Source organism: Paramacrobiotus metropolitanus, unplaced genomic scaffold, assembly GCF_019649055.1.
Source record: "Paramacrobiotus metropolitanus isolate TYO unplaced genomic scaffold, Prichtersi_v1.0 Parri_scaffold0000088, whole genome shotgun sequence".
Lineage (NCBI taxonomy): Eukaryota > Metazoa > Tardigrada > Eutardigrada > Parachela > Macrobiotidae > Paramacrobiotus > Paramacrobiotus metropolitanus.
Genome location: NW_026570308.1, coordinates 225409 through 246376, shown reverse-complemented (window position 1 = coordinate 246376; position 20968 = coordinate 225409). Strand labels below are relative to the sequence as shown.

At 41.0% G+C, this 20968-nt stretch overlaps 1 protein-coding gene across 2 annotated transcripts in view; it reads right to left on the bottom strand.

Moving 5' to 3' along the window:
* The window catches only part of LOC129596341 (E3 ubiquitin-protein ligase MIB1-like), a 30934-nt gene that overhangs the window by 8890 nt on the left and 1076 nt on the right, over positions 1–20968 (bottom strand). The window contains exons 3-12 of one of the 2 annotated variants that reach the window (XM_055493580.1): positions 20160–20408; positions 19516–19654; positions 18756–18972; positions 18614–18690; positions 17341–17551; positions 17154–17280; positions 16018–16151; positions 15832–15939; positions 14843–15043; positions 14337–14488 (exon numbers count right to left, since the gene is read on the bottom strand). In XM_055493580.1, the coding sequence (XP_055349555.1) occupies positions 14337–14488; positions 14843–15043; positions 15832–15939; positions 16018–16151; positions 17154–17280; positions 17341–17551; positions 18614–18690; positions 18756–18972; positions 19516–19654; positions 20160–20408 (1615 nt within the window). Of the gene's footprint in view, positions 1–14336; positions 14489–14842; positions 15044–15831; positions 16152–17153; positions 17281–17340; positions 17552–18613; positions 18691–18755; positions 18973–19515; positions 19655–20159; positions 20409–20968 lie in introns of both variants that reach the window. The other variant, XM_055493578.1, reaches the window with a different exon arrangement.

Genomic DNA, 20968 nt, shown 5'->3' with positions numbered 1-20968 from the left:
ATTAATTGTTTTCCTTAACGTCAGAACATCGTTAGCAGCATATAACTACGACTGTTAATGCCATACCAGGAGGATACATATCTGAGGGAAATATTTCGCAAATAAATGTGAAAATATCAAGCGGCTGTGTAAAGCTCAATGAGCGTCTTGACTCGCTCATCATCCGTCTGCGCAACAATAACAAAAAGCTCTTGGCGGCTATTCTGGGCGACACCTTCCCCCGGTTCAGTATCGCACCGAGAGCGGCCAAACCAGTCCACTCCATCAAGCGCCCCAATCACACGCCGCTCCGGCCGTTCAGCCGCGAGCCGGCTGATTGATTAATGCACGACAAGTGTCGCATTTACGCCGGAATAATAATATTCCCTCACCGTCACGAGCCTCAAGAAATACGGTGGATACCTGATGAGTGCGATGCCGCATAGGCCATTATTTCTTAACTGGTCATCATACAAAATTAATGATCACCGCTCGACGCGCAGATGGAGAAAACTTCTTAGAAATTATCATCGAAATTTTCCCGCTAAAATTCGATCTCCTTTCGTCGCAACATTGCCGCATTTTTTATGGAAGACTGTGCATACAGTCAATAATACCGTGATAAAAACATAATGTACGTAGTCTGATAAAAAACTAGTTATTAAAATATGTATACATACGACCAAAGAAGTCCGTGAAAGCAAAAGAGCAAAAAACTGATGAAATTTTTATAAAAGTTTAACAGTACCATCCAACAAGTTCACATTATCGCATCAAAAGTACAGTAAACTTTTCTGTTGGCATCGCGGTCGAGTCCGGCTGAAACCATTGCACTACGATTTTCCTTCAAATTAACCAAACCTGGCCACAATCCGATTACACGTACGCAGTGTCCTAATATACAGCTTGGCTGCCTTCACATATTGAAATGCCACAGGTCATATTTGCTTTCGAAGTCTTGAGAAAACAACTGAAACGTTTCTTAATGAATTTTGCTTAACAATTTTATTAAAACCAATAAATTTACTACTAAAAACAAATTACCAATAAAATCAATATACTTTCATAGTTTTATATATGTAATTTAAACGCCGGTAAAAAATTTATTCCTTAATTCTGCAGAAATCCCATCACCGACAGCTTCATGGGAAAGAATACCGGCTTCCTAATCACTGCGTCATTCCCATGGCCAACAGTAGCCAGAAGCCGACACTACACACTCATCCGTTCTTCATCATCATCGCCGGAATGTGGACATTCCATTCCTCAATCTCATCGCATCCCGCACCAAACAGTAGCCCGAACAACTCTGACCTGATTGGCACCACAAACCGCGCCTGCATCTCATCATACACAAAACTCTCCACCATACAGTCCTCCCTCCCCTAGTGTACACTCACCCGGGGTCACAGCAGGCCAAGCGCAACGCCGGTGAAACCACCGACAGACAGGGCTATTTCCGTCCCCGACCGAATATCCGAACGCGCGGCTGACCCAACCACGCTGAGCGCTGCGTTGAATTCAAGATTTTCTGCCGATGTCGGCATGTGTTTCCCATATTTGGGAATGCTCGTTTGATCATTGATGTACTCGGTGGAGAGAGTATACGCGTCTCCGACCAGCGACTATTTTTAGTTCTGCCTTTCAGACCGATGTGGTAGCTGCATATTTTCTCTTCATAAAGCACCCTTCGTCCACCGCATCTCGGCTTCTTCTTGCTCTGCTCTACATCTTCAGCGTTTCCAGTTATCTCTGCTGCACTTTTATCGCCGCATCTTTCACTCGTTTATATCTTGGCTGAATTCTACTCCAGCAGACAATGAAGCGCTTCATTCTGAATTTCTACGCCACATGTGCGAGTTGTGGTGTGTTATTATTCCGTCGCCGCTGTGGGCTGACCAAAGGTCATTGTGTGGACATATCGTTGGGCAACGGGAAGAGGAAGGATTTGGCTGTGTTTCTACTTCAGCCGGGTGGGGACAGCTCTGTACTTCGTTATTATTCCATAGTGCACAGTACGCGCACACGGGCTATGGAATGTAAAGAAGTATGGAGCGAACCCAACTCTGGCTCTGGCTTATTTCTCCATCAGCACCACGATCCTATTTCATTCAGGTTTGTGCAAAAAATCATTAATTATGATTCCGTCGGAGAAATAGCAGAAAACAGTATTAATTTTGTAAAAATGCAAAAATTTTGTTAGATAAAACGGCCATTACCACGTAGTGAAATATTATATCAATCGCACAGCATCTACATATAAATATCCGAGAAAAGCTTAATTGTGCCTCCGCACTACGATTTCATTGTACAGTAACATCGACTGTTCACTCAGGAAGTCGACACTTTGCGAATTTTCTGGCTATTTTTGCTATTTTTAATTGATCTAAATGTCTCTGCTGATCACTGGGAATCTGGGATCAATCTTTGCCGGTATATTTTGTGATATACGTATTTTACGATAAACTCCGCTTAAACAGTACTCCCATATACAATACTGAGCAGTTATTCACCGTAACTAGGGATTCTCAAGTAAAAGCACAGCCATACAGTTTGTATTATTTGTGTTATCTGGAGCCGGTAAGCGGCTCCAAATAACACTAATAAATATAAGCTAAATATCTGGAAACAATATTCTCGCTGAAGTTCTCTTCTTTTCATTGAAAACCCGTTTCAACGTTGACGAAGTAGTGCGGGAAAAAATTTACCGGACAGAAACAGAATGCTGAACCGCTGATTTCCCGGAGAATAACCGTGCTCGTATTTATTCCGAATTTTAGTTCTGATTACTCGTAGAACACTCCTTCCTGACCCATTAAAATTAAGATTTTCCTTTCCATTTATTATTTCAAATTTTATTGAGAATTTGCTTTCCATCCGCACTTAGAAAAGAAACCGGAGCCGGCGCAGTTGATTAACTCCGCCGCTGCAATCGCGACCTGGCGGAGTTAATTAATCAGACAGCCTTCCTTTAGAAGATCGCTCTAGTCCAACGGCACTCGCAGCAGCCGGCGCATCATCTCCAATTTCCTGCCCGATACGCTCCTGGACAGGAAAGAGACACTTTGGCACGGCGCATCCTGCTCTCACTCCGACCGGCCGTGTTTCTCATCGCCCCAACCCCACAGCCATACCACAACAAGCAGACACGGGGCTATTAATAAAACGGCCTTATTAAAACCATCCATCACGACTGCACAAACAGTCCTTGTTATTCGCGCCACTATAACCAGTGTAGACTGTGTAATAACCTCCCCGGCTTAGCCAAACATTTTCCTTCGCTTTTTACCAAAATTCACACGGCAGATCTTTTCGCGGTGAGACATCGTTCGAGTATTTATGCTATTATTACGTGAATCGCTTAAAAAATCAGAAGGCCGCTTATGTGAATACAAAAAACGCGCGGAAGTAATTTACAAAAATCCGGGAAGTAATTTCTGCAAATTTCGAACCGAGAATTCTCGTCGAAAAAGTATGTAACGTCAACGATACAACATAGTTCTAAAATCCAAGATTTGGTGTACACTGTACATAATTTCAGTCGGATACTGCCCGCGGCAATCTGCCACTACACTACAATCACACCATGTTTTACCGTGCGCAAGTCCCATCTACAATCGGATCAAGAAACTCGCTAAATTGAGCAAATTCTTAAATCCAAAAATGATTTACGAAGCAGAATTATTATGAAAAAAACCGGCCATGATAAGGAAGCAAATCCTCATAATAATCGACCAGAACCACTTCGTGCATACAGAAACACGGCGCAAAGCGTCAAGAAACCCAAAACATACACGACAAAATTACTCAAAAATATTTAAAAGCCTATTGAAACTTAAATTTGCGAAACAAATATAAGAAATATCATAAAGAGCTGGCAGAACAATAAAATCGCACTATGTGCAAGCTTTAATAATCGACCAAAACAGTTTCGAACCGTGCAACAAAAACACGCCGCAAGGCGTCAAGAAGTTAAAAAACCCCTGAAATACACGGCAAAAATATTAAAAAGCCTCACTGAAACTAAATATTTGCCAAACAAACGTAAGAAAAATTATAAAAAGACCGGACTAAAAAATAAAATCGTGCAATTTACAGACTGTATACCAAGCACCAGCCGGAGCGCGAACAAAGAACCCCGCTCACACAGCAACCTCGTAAAACCCAGTAAAACGTCCAACGTAACGTTAAGCTATCAGCTGCATTCCGTCGCTACCCGCACACACGCCGCAAGCTTAACGCGGCGTCTGGCTGGCATTAGCCGGCTCTCGCGCGGAGATCGACAATCTCCGTGGCCGGCGGAAATGGGCAATCGATGCGGGAATGGGACGCCAGAAAAGAGCGAGAGAGAGAGAGGGAAGCAGTTCAAGTTTAACTGTCTGGACGATCTCATTCTCTCCGCCCGATGCGATCCGATCCGATCGATGGGTGTTACTTAAACCCGCGCAGATATATACGGTATACAGTAATGTACAGCAGCGAGAGATCCCGCACCACTCTTGTCAACATCAACTATTACAAATCTAATCCATCCCCCCAATGATCCCGGGCGCACATAATACGTACCGCATATCAGGCAGCGCCGCACTCTAATCCACTCGTTCGACACGCTAAATGCCTTACATAAACACTCTCCATAACCTTCGCGGACACGCAGTACCCGACATAAAATATTTACAGAAAATTAACATAGTTATCTGCCGGGCATGTGCCAACGTCGTTTCGATTTTATTTGCGGAAACAAGTGATCAAAAAATAAAAGCGATAATTAAAATATAATTTCATAATATCCTGGACTATCCGTAAATTATGAACTGAAGCCAGCGTTCAATAATTTTTTTGTTCCGAATGTTTTCACCACGAGTGGTAAGTGCAAGTACTACTACCGATGGGAATCTTGTACACGAAATAACGCACACCCCAACAATACTGCTAAAAAACAGAATTTCTTAAAATTTTTTGATTATTATCAATTTATATGCTGATTAGCGGCAACTTCCCGTCCAAAAGTCGGATTAACAGCCGCAAGACTACGTCGCATCGTTAACCGACAACGGTGACTGTTACGCTTCAAATGTGAAAACTGAAAATACTCAATTAAACCGGCAGGAGTTGCACGCGATATACCATTAACAATACTTTAAATATACTAGAGCACTGTGAAATTACTTTCTAAACTGTTCGAAAACAATTCTGTTTAGACATACACTTTCCTTAAGTGTAACTGCGCTTTTCAATACAACAGAAAAAGGCTAATCAAATTTTTTTTCCACAAACACCCGCAAACAAACACGAATAAAAAAATACGCACATTCGTTTTCACGAATAGGAAATAATTTTCATATTTTTTGTAATGGTAAGATTTTTATATAACGCAACAAACTAATTATTTTAACACACTGCCCAAAATTTTTGTATTTTTGATGGTGGTAATATTTATATATTACGCAACAAACCAATTTATTTTAACATATTGCGCAACAGTTTCCACCGCTCAATCTGCCACTCGCCGGCGCGTTTCCCCCGCTGAACGGGGCCGTCTGACGCGTAATCCATGGAGGATTCTTTTGATCAAGTGGCCGCCCAATTACACACCCAGCCCGTATCGTTCCAACCAGCGGAAATACTTGCCAAATGGATGCGGCAATTAACTGGCAACCTAACACCACCACTCGACAGTCAACACACTGCACCCCGTGCTTGCGCCCGTCCTGCCACCATCCGGAGGCGGCACCCGTCTGACACTGCGCATGTTTCTGCGCCCGGACCATCCTTCATCATAACAGCTGCTGGATGTCAACGCCACCATCATGCTTTATTTTTTATCACATTTTATTAGTTTTGTTATTATTTTTACCACATTTTATTACTTTTTTTAGTATTTTTACCACATTCTTTATAATTTTGCATTATTAGTTTTACCACATTTTGCAATTTTTTTATTATTTTAACACACTTTTCAGGTTTTTTATTAGTTTTATTACATTTTTTAATTATTTTTATTGTTATTAAATCTCGGGCTTTTCATCATCCTTAAATTATGCCGACAGTGACATTCCACTGGCGTTTAATTCAACTGGCTCGCTGAGCGGGGGAAAATGAAAAAATGAAAATATAAATATATTTAAATCAAAGGGAATAAATAATACTAATTAAAGTCGAATCCCAGATATTTTTAAAGTAATTTAAAACGTTTTGCACAGCCATGCGTGATTTTCACCATTTGACGAATCGTGAATGTTACGTCTGATGAGCAACTGCGGACAATATCGTAGTGAAGTGGCAAGTGGATTTTACTGCCAGTCGATTAATAAAATAATCTGCCTAAATTTGATACTGCAAGTCTGCTACTTACGTATTTCAGCATTATTATGACCGACAATAAAATAACAAAATTTTTTCAAGTCGTAGCCAATAATTATTCAAAATGGCCTGCGCTCGCGACAATTTATTCACGATATTTCATGTCACTGTATTTCCCGCAATGATGTGGTCCAAAAACAAAATTTCTTAAGACAAAAAGGCTAATTTCTGGAGCAAAACCGAAAACATATCCACATAAGAAAACAACGAAAAAATTTATAACCCCCAAATCTTTTACGCGACAGATAACGATTTAATTTCCCTTCCCGTACCCATAAAAAATTAAAAATAAAAAGTAAAACTAAGCTTAAAGAAAACCGAAAACTAATTAAACGCCATACAAACAGACAGCAGAAATTTCCATAAATTAAAATTAGAGAAACCGATGACAGCCCAGACGCGTTTCCCAGAACACCGCAAAAAAAGCACCCTCCATCCACACGCACCACCCCGCCACAACCAACGTCACCAACTTCCCCGGCCGTGGTTTGCTATTAATTTAACTGTACTGTAATCGCGACACTGACATCGCCCGGCAGCGCCGCCTCCGCACTCCCACCCCTACAATCGTTCGTCTCCCTCGTCACACAACACAGAGAGTGCAGCCAGCATCCCTCATCGCCGGCTAAATTAGGCAGCCCCGCATCCACATCCACACGCACATACAGCGGCTGTAATCGGATCGCGCATTCCGCGCTCCCTCAACAACCGTGTGTGTTCGCCAACATTTAGGCCGCGTTTCCCGGCTGGCGACAATCAACCGGCAACATGCGGGCCCCGCCGATCAGCACGCTGCATGCGCTCTGTTTCTCTTGCCGTGGATGTACGGCCGCCGCGGCTATTGTACGCAGCGGCCCAACCGGAAAACGCCGATAGACTATACCGACCGGAAGTCAATATCCACTCCGTGCGGTGTTGCGCGGAGGGAAGGGAAAAATCCCTTCTATTACAGCATTATTTATATTATTAATTTTCCCATTGCCATACTGTTGCTGTTAACCTGTAGGCACTATTGATCATATTAACACTTTGGTTATTTTTCAACATGTTCAGAGTAATTTATCCTTTTTAATAAACCATAAAAATAATATAAAAGTATTTTACTGCAATCAACGTTCGGTGCGTTTTTTCTCCATAAAACTGTATTGGAACATTATTGTGCAGGGAGCACAATAAGCCTCAATGGTTCGGTGAACATAATTAACCGACAAATCTTCATCCATACTACTAGCACTAAAGATACCGTTTATGCCACACAGACCGCTTAAATAATTAATAATCAGTTGTCAGTCTTTCTAAACATTTGCCGGTATTTCATTGTAAAAAAAAGTCAATCAAGAATCCCGAAAATTCTTAGTCAATAAGCTTTGTTCTAGTAAATGTTACTTTAGACCTGACCCTTATGACTTTAACCACTGTACTACGATTTTGCGTTAACGGTTAAGTACAGTAGCACATTACTCGTTCAAGCGCTACAGGTTTCATGTAATTACCAGCAAAGTATCCAACGTAAAATTCTGTATTTTAAATACGCCAACCCCTTAACGGGCTTTTCAAAACACCATCAAGTCGCTTCTCATTTAAATAAATTTCTGTAAATTCCACAGTTTAATTGTGTAAACGGTACAACAAATTAAATGCCACACAATCAGCCGATGTTTAATAAATTACAAAATCCCTAAATTCCTTTTCGGCGAAATAATCGAGATTATTGATTGCTTTTATTCAAAACGCTCCGGAATTTATCCAGTCAACAAAAACACGATAAAACACGAGCCCCTCCCGCGCAGCACTGCCACACGGGTCCACAGCAGCGACGACGGCGCTTCTCATCCACAAAAAGGCGGAACCGGCTGCTGGGCCCATATAAGCAAGCGGCGAACGCACCGCTACACAAGTACAGTGTATTTATACATTTTCCTCCGCGTTTCTTCCTGCCGCGCACGGACTCACTCCGCCCCGCTTCTCATATACAACTGCCGCAATACAGGCAATGTTGCTTATTTTCCCGGCTATTCCTCGCCGTCGTCGGCCTGGCACAAACATCTTCCGGTCTGTCCGCGCGATCGCTTTCTTTGCCATATACACATAGAGAAAGTGAAGCCGCTTTTCACGGCAACGCCACTTGTTTTTCCCCATCATCATAAATTTTCTTCCAACCCGCAACCGCCCGACCCACACACATGCACACAAAGACAAGGAAAACTTGACGTAATTGTCACACCAGTCTGCCTCTGACCTTCACCCTGCACGCTGCAATGTGAAGCGATCCACGTCCGATGGATACCGCGTTTCCCGATGACAACATGGTACGTTCGTTGTACAATATTTTTTATTAATTATCAATTAAATCTCAAAAATTTTGATAATAATATTTGATTTAATATTGCTAATAAAAATATTAAATTTGGTAATAACTGCGGAAATCAATAAAAGAGAGATCCAGCTGTTTGAAAAAATTCCAAAATTTTCCATAAATCTTCATTAATACTGTTCAAATTTACAATACAAACGTGGAATGAAATTATCCAATGCAATTGAAAACAGGTGGTAAACACAGGTTAAGATAGAGGCGAATATTAGCCCATGAACTACGATTTTCTCCGTCTGTTACATGCAACACAATCTATTCGCATAATTATATCATCCGCCTCCTACACGCCAAAATTTCTTCTGCCAGTAAGTAATGAAAAAATTTCCATCTTCGAAATATTTCCTTACCAGCCAAGTGAGCCAACATATACGGCATGTTGTTCCTTATGGACTAATGTTTTTCTTATTTATGCCAGTTTTCAGTGTGACCACCGATCATGTGAATTAAGTCAGATTTTCCATTGACAATACTTTTCTGGTAATAATTATTTCACATAAGGATCTTTACAAATGCTTATCAATTTCTAAAAAAAACTTCTGAATAATTAAAGCAACAGCAATTTAACCAGTGACGTTACCAGTCAGAGTGAACGTGGAAAGCCGTTCCGTCTGTTTTACTGACCTCTACACTACGATCAAACAACAAACGAACGCGTATACACTAATCAGCAAAAACATGATTTTCTATGATTTTTTAATGCGAGTAGAAATCCAGCGAAAAAATTCCAGCATTCTGAAGATTTGTCTGCCAAAATATTTTCCGTTTCAGTCGGCTCCTAATTACTGTTCTCCAGGCGAAACGATAAGTTAAAAAGTAAATAACTGTTTCCAAAACTTTTGAAAGCCTCATCTATTTCTTGTACATTCTGCTTAGAAAATATCCTTGCGTTTTTAAAGAATTCAAAGCCGCAACGACCTCTACCGTCGCCCAAGCGAAAACCCCGCTCGCCTTGTCGTGGATCGTTTAATTATCGTAAAAACTATCCGCAGCCGGGGCACGTGAGCCCATCTGGCGCACCTCTCCCTCGCTATCATCTCCACCATCCGGTCTGCATCGATAACCCGAGTGACGTCGGCCCGTGCGCCGAAATACACTTTAATTTCCCTTTTCCCGGGCCCTGTCGAAATTACCTCCCAGGTAATTACCATCTTTTTTCTCCCCGCTCCCGCTTCGCGGCGGCGGAACAAAAGCCCGGTCTGCGGGACAATACACAGCGCTTCCTTTTTCCCTTACTGTCATTTTCATCCCAGGCCACACATGTATACAGTGTAGCGCCGATTGCTGACTGCCGGGATGGGTATTATTGGGAAAATTTTCCATCAATACTTTTCACCTTTAGCGTTCAAACACGCGATGTTTTCTCCCGAAAAGCCCCGGTTGCGTTTGTATGCGCTCCTGCTTAAGCTGCCCATATGGTCGTTGCAAAATAATGGAAATATATTCAGAAAACTGATAATAAAAAATTAATACCTCCACATTGTAAATTTGATCACAAACTCGATAATCACAAGCCAAGTCCCAATCTGGAACGAAGAGTCACTCGCCTATACACTACGATATTTTGCTTTAACGGATTATGAACTTCGTCCATAACAGCAAGTACACTAGAACAGTAGAATTAAATTCTTTAGAGTCGGGACGATCAAAATTACGAGGACCCAACCACACCGAAGAATATTTGTCGGCATTATAAAACCCAAAAAAAAGGTTTTCTTAGAAGCAAAGGCGTTCGCTTAAAACTTTCAGCTTTCGAAAAAAATACTTAATTGTCGAAAAAAATACTTAAATAATTGCAAACTCATTTCTGGCTAAAAACCACTGGTTTTCAGTGGGAAACAAATTGATCGTACGAGCACCCGTGTCATAAATCTGTCGGTACAATTTTAAAAAAAATTATTTCTGCATTTTTGACAAATAAATAAGATTTAGCTTGATGTTTTCTTAGACGAAATCAGCAATTAATTTGTGGAAATGCGTTTCGCCCGGCTGAAAAAAACCTCCGTTAAATTACTCATTTTGACTGTCGAATTCCTGATTGACATTTTCCGAAAATCATACCAAAACCTTCCTCCAGAAAAAACCCATCCCAACGACTTCCGCTGCAGCGCACACACGCCACAGCCGTACCGAACAGCCACCCATCCCCGTTTCTATCCCGTGCTGGCGCGCACATACACCCGCATACATCGTTTATACAACGGCACACGCCAAGCGTACTGGCAAACGGATATCCCATCCGCTGCAGCACACACACACACACGCTCCCTGCATACACTCCCGCCGACGAGGCAAGCAGCCGCGAAAACGCCGCACACACTGCCTTACGTAACCATTAACGACAGATGCACTATATTCAAGGCTCTCTCCCTTTCCCTCTCTCAGTGTTCTCTCGTCTCATCTCTCTTCTCGTCGATCGTCAGCATGGTTTATTTGCAAGAAACGTTTGATCGATAAAGTGATATTTATCTGTAACAGGTCCGTTGACGAACGTCGAACCGCAGCCCCAACGTCGAACCCTGGTTACACGCGGGGCCCTTCTTACGGGTGACCTTTCGGCCAGACATCGGGCTCATTATGCATTAATCGCGGGGATTAGTGACGGTGATATTGCGGAGTGTATATCTTCCGTTGTTGATCTTCCGTTTGTTGATTAGTGTACTGTGTGCTGATCGCCGAGCGGATGTGTGTTGTATATGTGTACGCGATCTGTTTCGGGAGGGTGCTGGAGCTGTTTGCAGCCGGGCCAAATTGAACCAATAAAACAATTGGTCCCCTTCAACCAGCTGTAGCCCACACCGAGCAGATGCGCTGCCATTACGCGTCAATCGGACCACGTTGTTCCTGTTTCATGGATTATTTTCGCGGAAAATACCGGCGCCTAATTTCCCCCGGTAAGTCCATTTAACAGAATTTCAAGCGAATTTTTTCCATTTTTTTAAAGATTATTACGCATTAAATTTTGTCATCAGCAGCAAACGGCAACAGTTTTTCCATGCTAGCCTGTACTAAGTGAATTCGCCAAGAAGTTTTATTTAAATTCTTTATCAACATATCACTTTTGACTGGCTGCATTGAATCTACCGCAATAAATTCATTTTGCATTGTACGTACAACATTTAAAAAATATATATGTTAACAATTACCGGCACTAAAAAAATTCAATCAATTTTTCCAAATTGACATTTGCGAATTAACCATACCATCAACGGCAGGCCAGCGTTTTCCTTATCGTCAAAATAATTTCAAAAAATTACCAAATCAACGACACACGTTATTTATTATGTTCCCCAGTATCTTCAGATTTTGGTTAAGTTGCAGAAGAAGCCATTGTACTACGCTATCATCTGCACCCAGCGTAACCGCGCGAAATGTGGAAACAAGCGCCCGCCTGCATTCCGCGTCGGCGGCGCTTGACGCGCGCTGGCACGGCTCCCCAGGTAGGAGCGTTGCGCCGCTGCAGGCCCGCGCGAACGGCGGAGGAATGCATTAAAAATCGATCGGGCCCATCAGGTTGCATCAGCACTGTGTGCCGGGTTTTTACGCAACCGGCACTCCACGGAGAAGCGTCCCCGGTCGCCCAGATGCAGGCACGCGCCGCTATCACCGTATGCCCGGCATTATAACCACGGCACTCCACGACACAAGCAATTAATCCCCGACTGCACCGACCCTGATTGAATATGACACCCGCGCGCGCACTCGGCACTTCCAGAAAAATATCTCTGCCCACTGATTTGTGCGGCGCGGTGCAAAGAACACAAGAGAGAGTTGCGGGAGGGTATGGACGCAATTATGAGCATTTTTTTGGTCTCTTAACAATTTAACATCGCGTTCGACCCGATGAAGAGTCGCGATTCAACGACAGCAGGGAATTTTACACTGAATTCCTGTGCGAAAATGTCCGCGGTGAAGTTTAAAGCTCTGTTGTCATGCTTCACTGTCCGAGAAAAATTAATCTATTTTTTCAGCGAGAAACAAGTTCAACTGTGGGATGAGCCGAGAAAACAACAGTCTCGCTTGCCAGGAAAAAAACAAGAATAACGCTAATAAAAAAGCCAGTTTAATTACATCAGTTTCAATAAATTAGAAAATTTAACATGATGAATATTTTCAGTTTATGGCAATACAAAAACAGCGGAGCAATCGATTGGAACTCTTTTTAAACGTCAACTAACTGGTAGACCTAGTCTTAAAGTTTAATTTCGGATCATGATTTGGCTTTTATAGCCAGTGCTCTACGCTATTAGCCAATTTCCGATTTGTTCCAGAAAACTATCATAATTAAATCAAAGTGAATAAATTCGTAAAAACTGGTAAAAACGCAGCCAACGGAGACTGACACAATAAATCATCTCCACGATAATCGTAGAAATTTTGTTAATACATTTCGTACACGAAGCCACCCACGCATACACACTACAGACAATCTTGTAAAAGCGGAGTTTTACTGTCCCAGAGCCACAACAATTAGTAAATCCTCCAATGTTCAAGTTTGAAATTTGTATATACCGAAAACAATTGTTTTCATTTTTCCAACTTATATTAATTTAATTTAAAAATTTTTATTATTCAAAACCATTATTTTGTTCATTGTATTTTATTGTAAACCATTATTTCCATTTCACCCTCCCAGAAATTAGCACTGCTTCACGCATGAATCTGACCAGCTGAATTTTAGAGGTCTGCAAAAAAATAATTGTAAACCGTAAATTACTTGCTAAAGGCCGTAATAAGTAATACCAAATATCAACTCACGGAAACCACAGATCAACACACGACTGCCACTTTTCTACAGCACCTATTCAACATGCCATACGTTCATTTTCCCCTTGCCAGTACATGTAATCGAGGTATGAGTGTGTGACCGACACAAAACACCGGATAAGGGATAACACCCTTTGCACTATTTTCCACATCAGTATGAACTAATCTTAAATGAAAACCTTATCATCCATTTAAAAAAATGCAAACCTTGTAAATTTCTACATTGAAACACTAACAATCTGCCAAATACAGAGTACACGGATACCCAAAAGAATTTCCTCGACCATGTGGTTGAACCGGTCGCAAGAAAACCAAAGAACTCAAAGAAACTGGTCCTATAAAATACAATTATAAATAAATAATTAAATCACACATATTCCAAATCCGCAACCACGTATTTAATATATAATCGTCAATAAATAAAGAAAAACTCCGTTTCACGCTATCGCTTCTCAAAACTTTGAGCTCTGCATCAGGCATCTACCTGAAAAGCCACAACACTACGCTTCATCACGTACAATCACCCGCCGTCCCATGAAGTTAAACATTTGTCATTTGTATATAATTCTGCCCATCCCTTTTTTGCATGCAACGCACGCAACCTTGTAAAATTCTTAGAAATGACTGTCGAAAAAACAGTTATCCAGTTATTAAATAATAATAATTATCATTTTGTTCTCAATACAGTACTACCACGATAGATCTATCAATTCTTATTTACTTTCCTTTGAATGGAAATGGTATTTAATTTTCAGTTCGGGCCAATGCCGTTCATGAATGGCTTTCAAACTGATGCAATGCCATCGTAACACGGACCGTCTCCCGCCCAGCGGCGGACACCGGCGTTTCCGCTTACCTGAGATTCCCGCGCAGTGCCGCGTGATGCAGGACGTTGAAGCCGTTGTTATTGCACAGTCCCACGTCGGCGTTGTGATCCAGCAGGAGCGCCAGGATGTCGTCGCGCTTCTTACTCACCGCATCGTGCAGCGGCGTATCCCCTTCACTGTCCTGTAGTTATACAACACACACACCTGCATCAATAACAGCGGACACGGAAGCACCATTTATCTTTTTATTTCAGCTGTTTTATTTATTGTTTATTTTAGTTGATTTATATATTTCTCCTGTTTTAGTTGACTCTTTTCTATGTTTTTATTTTAGTTTATTTATTAAATTCTTTTATATTTCAGTCGATGCATTTATTTCTTTACCTTAGTTAATTTATTTATTTTTTTATTTTATAGAGTAGTTGATTTATTTAATTTTTACATCAGTTGATTTATTAACTTTTTATTTATATTTTTAGTTTTTATTTATTTTTGAATAGTGTTTTATTTAGTTGAATTTCTTCTGGTGTTTTGCCTGGAGACTGGCGTGACAGCCGAACTGCAGCAGGGCCCGGGCCACGGCCACATGGCCCTTGTTGACGGCGATGTGCAGCGGGGTCTGTTTGCGTTTGTTGCGGGCGTTGAGGTCGGCGGCGCCCACGCGCGCCAGCAGTTCAATGATGCCGGCTTCGTCACCGAAGGCCGCGTGATGGATGGCCCGATCACCGTCTTTGTCCTGCAAAAAAACAAGAAGCCCGTCAAATTTCATGAACCTTTGAGCGATTTTACCATTTTGTAGAAAGAATTTCTTTTAAAACACGAGTAAATGGAATTGTAAAATTAAACAAATAATTATCCCGTCAGATGTTTATCGAAAATGTTCTCCTTGTCAGCGCTGCATGCTTAGGGAAAAAATCTTCCAGTTTTATTCATTTCTGACAGGATTCGAATTGCGCTTCATCAAAACTTCAGCAGTTCAGCTTTATCACCCTGCTCATAACATGGCCATCGTACTACGATTTTATCGCCTCCGTAAGAAATGCTTACTAAGGAACGTCCATAAAAAATCTAGAATAACACAAGTGCAAGGCTGCAAGCGCAGCCACACAGCTTATAACACAGCATTTTACAGTCAAAATTATAAAAAAATTATAAAAAAATTATAAAAAATTCTAAAAAAAATTCGAAAAATATCATAAAAAAATTATTAAAAAATTCTAGAAAAATTATAATAAAACTTCAACCAAAATTATGAATCAGACGCATTTAAAGGATTTCATTTGGGACTTTTCAGCACATACAGTAGTGGCCAGAGGAACTGCTAAAACCCCACTGCACTACACCATTTTACTAATGGCACGGTCGCCCAACCAGGAGGCGATATATCTGAATGATTATAAAGCCGCAGCTAATTTGGAAAAGAAATTAACAGTATTAATGTTTTTCTGATTGTAAAAATTTAATCAATCAGTCCTATTAGAATCAATTTTATGGCTAACCGTATAACAACGGCACCGAATGTACCTCGATCTCCACATCGGCCTTGACTTTCAGCAGCATCCCCAGCACATCCACGTGCCCGTTCTGCGCCGCTGCTTGGACGGCCGTGTGGCCGGAGAAAACGCCGTTCACCTGCAAAACACGCTCGTCTTTTCTCACAATTTTCCGCTGAATAAATCGGAATAATTCGGGAAAAATCGCGGGTCGTACGTTGACGTCCGGGCGCTTGAGTAGATCCTCGCATTTGATCACATCGCCACTGGCGGCGGCCTTCACCAGCTCCTCGTGGATGTCGCCGCTCACGTGCGTCTCGTACAGCTTCTTCAGCAGCGCTTGCAAACGAACTGCAAAAAATTAGAAAAAAAACATTAAGCAAACAAAATGTTGGCACCGGCAGAATCCAAAATGATACGTGTTAAACTTTTAAGAATGAACATTTTAATTAACCAAGAGACTTACATTTTGTATATACAGCGCAGCGTTTGAAACGAAACAAAAAAAGGGAAAAGCACGCTAAAGCAAGAACGTCGACTGCCAAATTAAATTCCTAAATGTTCTCCAAAAATCAAAATGCGATGAAGAAAAAAGGAAAGGAATTTGATAATAAAAAAATAGAAGCGAATAATCCAAGCGCACCCGATATCGCATATCCCAAAATTTAAATCGAAATATTTACAGGACAATCGTACAAAAAAGTAGGTGTACATCTAAAAAGACGAACAAATACGTAATTCCCAAGAATGCCTCTAGCATTATCCTGATTATTCAGCGAAAATTGGGTAAAAAAAATTAACCAAATCTTGGATATTCAGAACGTTAGAACTCAGAAGAGTTGACCTTTTAAATCAGACATCAGTTAAGGCAACATTACAGTCTCAACAAAAAGTCCATATAAGCCACATCTCTACAATCATTCACCGTTTCCCACACACAACCACTCAATCACTTATGCACAAACCGAAGCAAACACGAAGAAAAGGTCTTCACGGGGAAAACAATATACGAAAAATCGCTGCGAACAAATCACAAAAAAAATACATAACAAAAATATTAGATAACAAAATATCGAAAAATAATAACCAAAAATTTTAATACTGACTGATTAATATGAAAAAATTACAAATATGAGAAAATGAGCTCTACAGGAAGAACAAATCGGAAAAACCGTTACAAACAAATCACAAAAAAATAAATAAGGAAAATAATAAATACCAGGGTACCAAAAAATAATAAAAAAATTAAATACATAAAATAATGAATGATTAATTAAAAAATAACCACAAAAATAAAAAATAGTTCAAAACTAGAATACCAATAAGAAGTTAAATAATTTGCATTTTTCTCACCTTGGTTGTTGGGTCCGGCGACCTTGGTGACGGCCAGCGGATTATACGTCCAGGAGGTGCCGCAGACCTCCACCTTGAGATCCCCGTCGTGGTACAGCTGCTGCACCCGACCCACCTTGCCCAGCGTCTACACAACAGCACCCATCCTCTTCCACACGCATTGAGCATTCAGATAACCGACTTTTACCGGCAACATGGCCTCCGCCCACTCCCCATGGCCGCGCTGCAGGATCTTGACCCGCTCCGCGTCCCGCGAGACCTCCACGACATCCCCCACCTGAAAGCTCTGATAGCTGGACGCTTCCCCGGCATCCGCGGTGTTGTTGGCCGCGGCCAGATTGCTGTTGTTGGCCGCGGTGGACAGGGCTTTGGTCAGCACCGCCGGATTAAACGTCCATCTGTGCGCATGGCCCGAATCAAGTAACGAAATTTTTGGCAATTTTTTTTATTCGTTTTATTAGTGTATTTATTTTCCAGTATTCATTTTTTCAAACTGATCAAATTTTATCAAATTGATATTCTATTTATGATTTGGTCAGCACCGCCGGATTGAAGTTCCATCGGCTCGAATCACCGCGAATTAACTAACAAATTTTTGGCAAAACGTTATACGGAATTCCGTCTCTACAGCCGGATTAAGCAAATTACCGTGAAACGTTTCTTAAGGCAAATTCATTAGTCTACTCTACATGTGTTATTTTCCCATTTTAAATTTCTAAAATAATTTTATGCTGATATGTAGAATACTCCCAGTCCCGAAGCCAAATCCGCTTTCCGTAACAAAACACAGTTGCAATAATTAATAACAATGACTTCTTTTAAAAAACTGGATACTCTAAAGTCTCTGATTCATCAGAAAAAAAATTCTACAATATTCATATAAAAACTACTTTACACAAAACCTACGGATTACCTATTTCAAATACCACAAAGGAAAAAACCTGGAATGCTTGCTTCAGTCAAACTCAAATTTCGCCCTGTGTCTTGTGTAACAAACAACGTTGCGTGTTAAAAATCCAATTTCGACGGCAGCCGTTAAAATTAGAAAAAATCCCAAAAGGTAAGATAATCCAAAATCCGAAAAATTATGAAAGTTCACCAACAACACGCTTTCTGGTACACCATTCAGTTAAGCATTTCGTGATAGCGTATTACCATGGAAGCCATTCCACTACAAAATGTTACTATAATTAGAGCAACAGCTGCGCGCATCAAGTGAGGTAAAGTGCGCTAGCAATGTGTTTAACATTCTCTTACAGTTTAAAATCCACAAATCAGTAAATAACAATTAATTAACAATAAATAAAATAATTTTTTCTCCACGCTAAACAAGAATTTTAATAATCCGTGCCAAGAAAATACCACATCACAGCAGTGGCTGGCCTTCAGTAGTATTTATATTACTTAATTATTTTTTAAAATTTTTGTTATCTACTAAAGCAAATAACTGATTCTCTTACTTATTTCCGCTGGGATACTGCACAACAATATCATGATCCTCATCGATCCCGATGACGATGCCCGTCGTTCCCAAACACTACCACAATCCCGACAATGAAACCGCCGCACGATGAATAAAAATACAAAAATAAATGGGCTGACTTCGAACATCCCATCCGTCCATCCGCCATGGCCGTGCTGCAGCGACTGCACAATCTCCAGCTCCAGATCCACGTTGACGTTGTCGCCGATGGCGAAGACCTGCGGGCCGGGCCGGCCGGGGATGTGCTCGCCCAGCAGCGGCAGATGGTCGCGGTAGTAGGAGCTGCCCTTGCCCTCCTGGATGCACTTGATGTCCGACATCCCCTCGAAACCCACCCTGCGCAAAACGATAACCAATCGAAAAAAAACACGGAAAAATAATTCCAGATTACCGACAAAATTATTTTTCTATTTAACAGATCTGTAAGAATCGCCTGGACGTATTTATTTCTAAATGAACGACAAATACTCTACTGGGAAAAATCGATCCAGATTACAGAAAAAGGTTTCATTGTAACAAATCCGTGAGGATTGACATGGCGTATTTATTTCTGATTAAATCGTACTATTTTACGCATTAATTCGATAAGTAAGCTATAAATAAATTTCACCGTGCAGTGATTCAATTTTTAATTCAACTATTTTATCTTTCGGTTTTATTTATTTCGAATAAAAATTTCATTATTCGACTCAAAGCCAATTTTTCACCGATTACTAGCACAGCAGCAGCAAAAGCAGTACTTCTATTGGTAAACAAAAAAAATTCTTATAAAAATTAATCAATGGAGAATTTTTTAAAAAAGGGCAAAACGATATTGAAGAGATTTATTTCAAAATATTTATTAAGAAAACTTTTTCTTATATTAAGCGGTAGAGTTACCGGTAAAGATTCTTGCCGCCGTGCTCCCAGACCACATAGGCCGCACTGCGCGGACTGGCCGCCGACCAATCCTGGATTTCCGTCAGCTTCCCGCGTTTCCCGTTCCCACCGTCCTGATCTTCCCACTGCCAATCCACGCCTGCAACATCATCGCGAATAATGCGGGAAATAACTCATCTCAACCGACGCACAAACATCAATCGTCACCAGTTTCGCAAGTCAAATCTCGATTAATTATACGGAGATGCATAATCTGTAATTTGGTACACAGTACACACACAAAAATAAACCAACGTATGTGCAATTTCGTACATGCAAAAGCACAGGAAGGATGTCAGTAAATAATAATAAAATATTAAGGATTATTGTCGTAAATCACCAGCGAAATTGATAAGAAATTTCTAGAAAAAATAATTTAAACAGATAAATAGCAAGCAGAAAATTGTCAAAAGCAGCACCGACTTCAGTTGGCGCGCATTGAGCTCCGTGCGCCGTAACACTACAATCATTCACCCTTCCATTGCACAATCTAACGAACGAATTCTGTGTACACGAGTGAAAAAAACCGAATCTAGCCAAGAAAAATGGCGAAAAAACTGATGTAAACAAATCATCACGGAAATAATCCAGTACACGTGACCTACCGCGCACCACCCGGGCGTTGCCGAAGAGTCCGCGGGATTTCTTCTTCTTGCTCTTGAAACGCGGCTCCATCAGCAGGCGCTCGGTGTTGGGCGCCGTGGTGCGATAGAAGCGGTGGCGCAGGTTGTGCTTGTCGCCGTGATAGCACGCCGAGCACAGGTCGTAGTTGGGGCACTCGAAGCACTTCCAGCGGATCCCGTAGATGGGCGTCTGCCGGCACGAGTCGCACATGGAGCCCTCGTGCTTCACCCCTGTGCGACAAAGAGGACAATTACAGACAGCAATTCGGCAATACTGTGTGCTGCAAGAATACGTCTAAATAATCCTATAAAAATCCGCATAAATAATCCTATACGTATAGCCCATCCAAGTGTATTAGATGGTGAACGATCGTAGTGTGATGGCTCCTGTACTGATGATACATAATTATCTCTTAACTATTAGAGTTTCCTTCAGCAGTGTCGCTCTAGAATAACTGTAAAATTGTATCACGAGATTTCTAGTTTTTTCTTACGTTTCCTTTGGTTTTGTGTATGCTAAATTTTTATCATTTTCGGTTTTTAAGATCATGGAATAATTCTAAAAGGAAGCCGCACAGCAAACGAATTATTCGTTAACTGAATCATACAACGAAAAAAACGTAAAATACACGTTGTAAAAATAGAAGCCAAATGGTTGGCCAGAAAATTCATCAAAAATCATCAAAAATTATTACCCAAATACCAATGGCAGAAAACAAACTCTTTTGACAGTTGTATCGCTAAAATCATCTAATATAAAATTATAAAATTAAATAAGAAGCTTTCGAAAA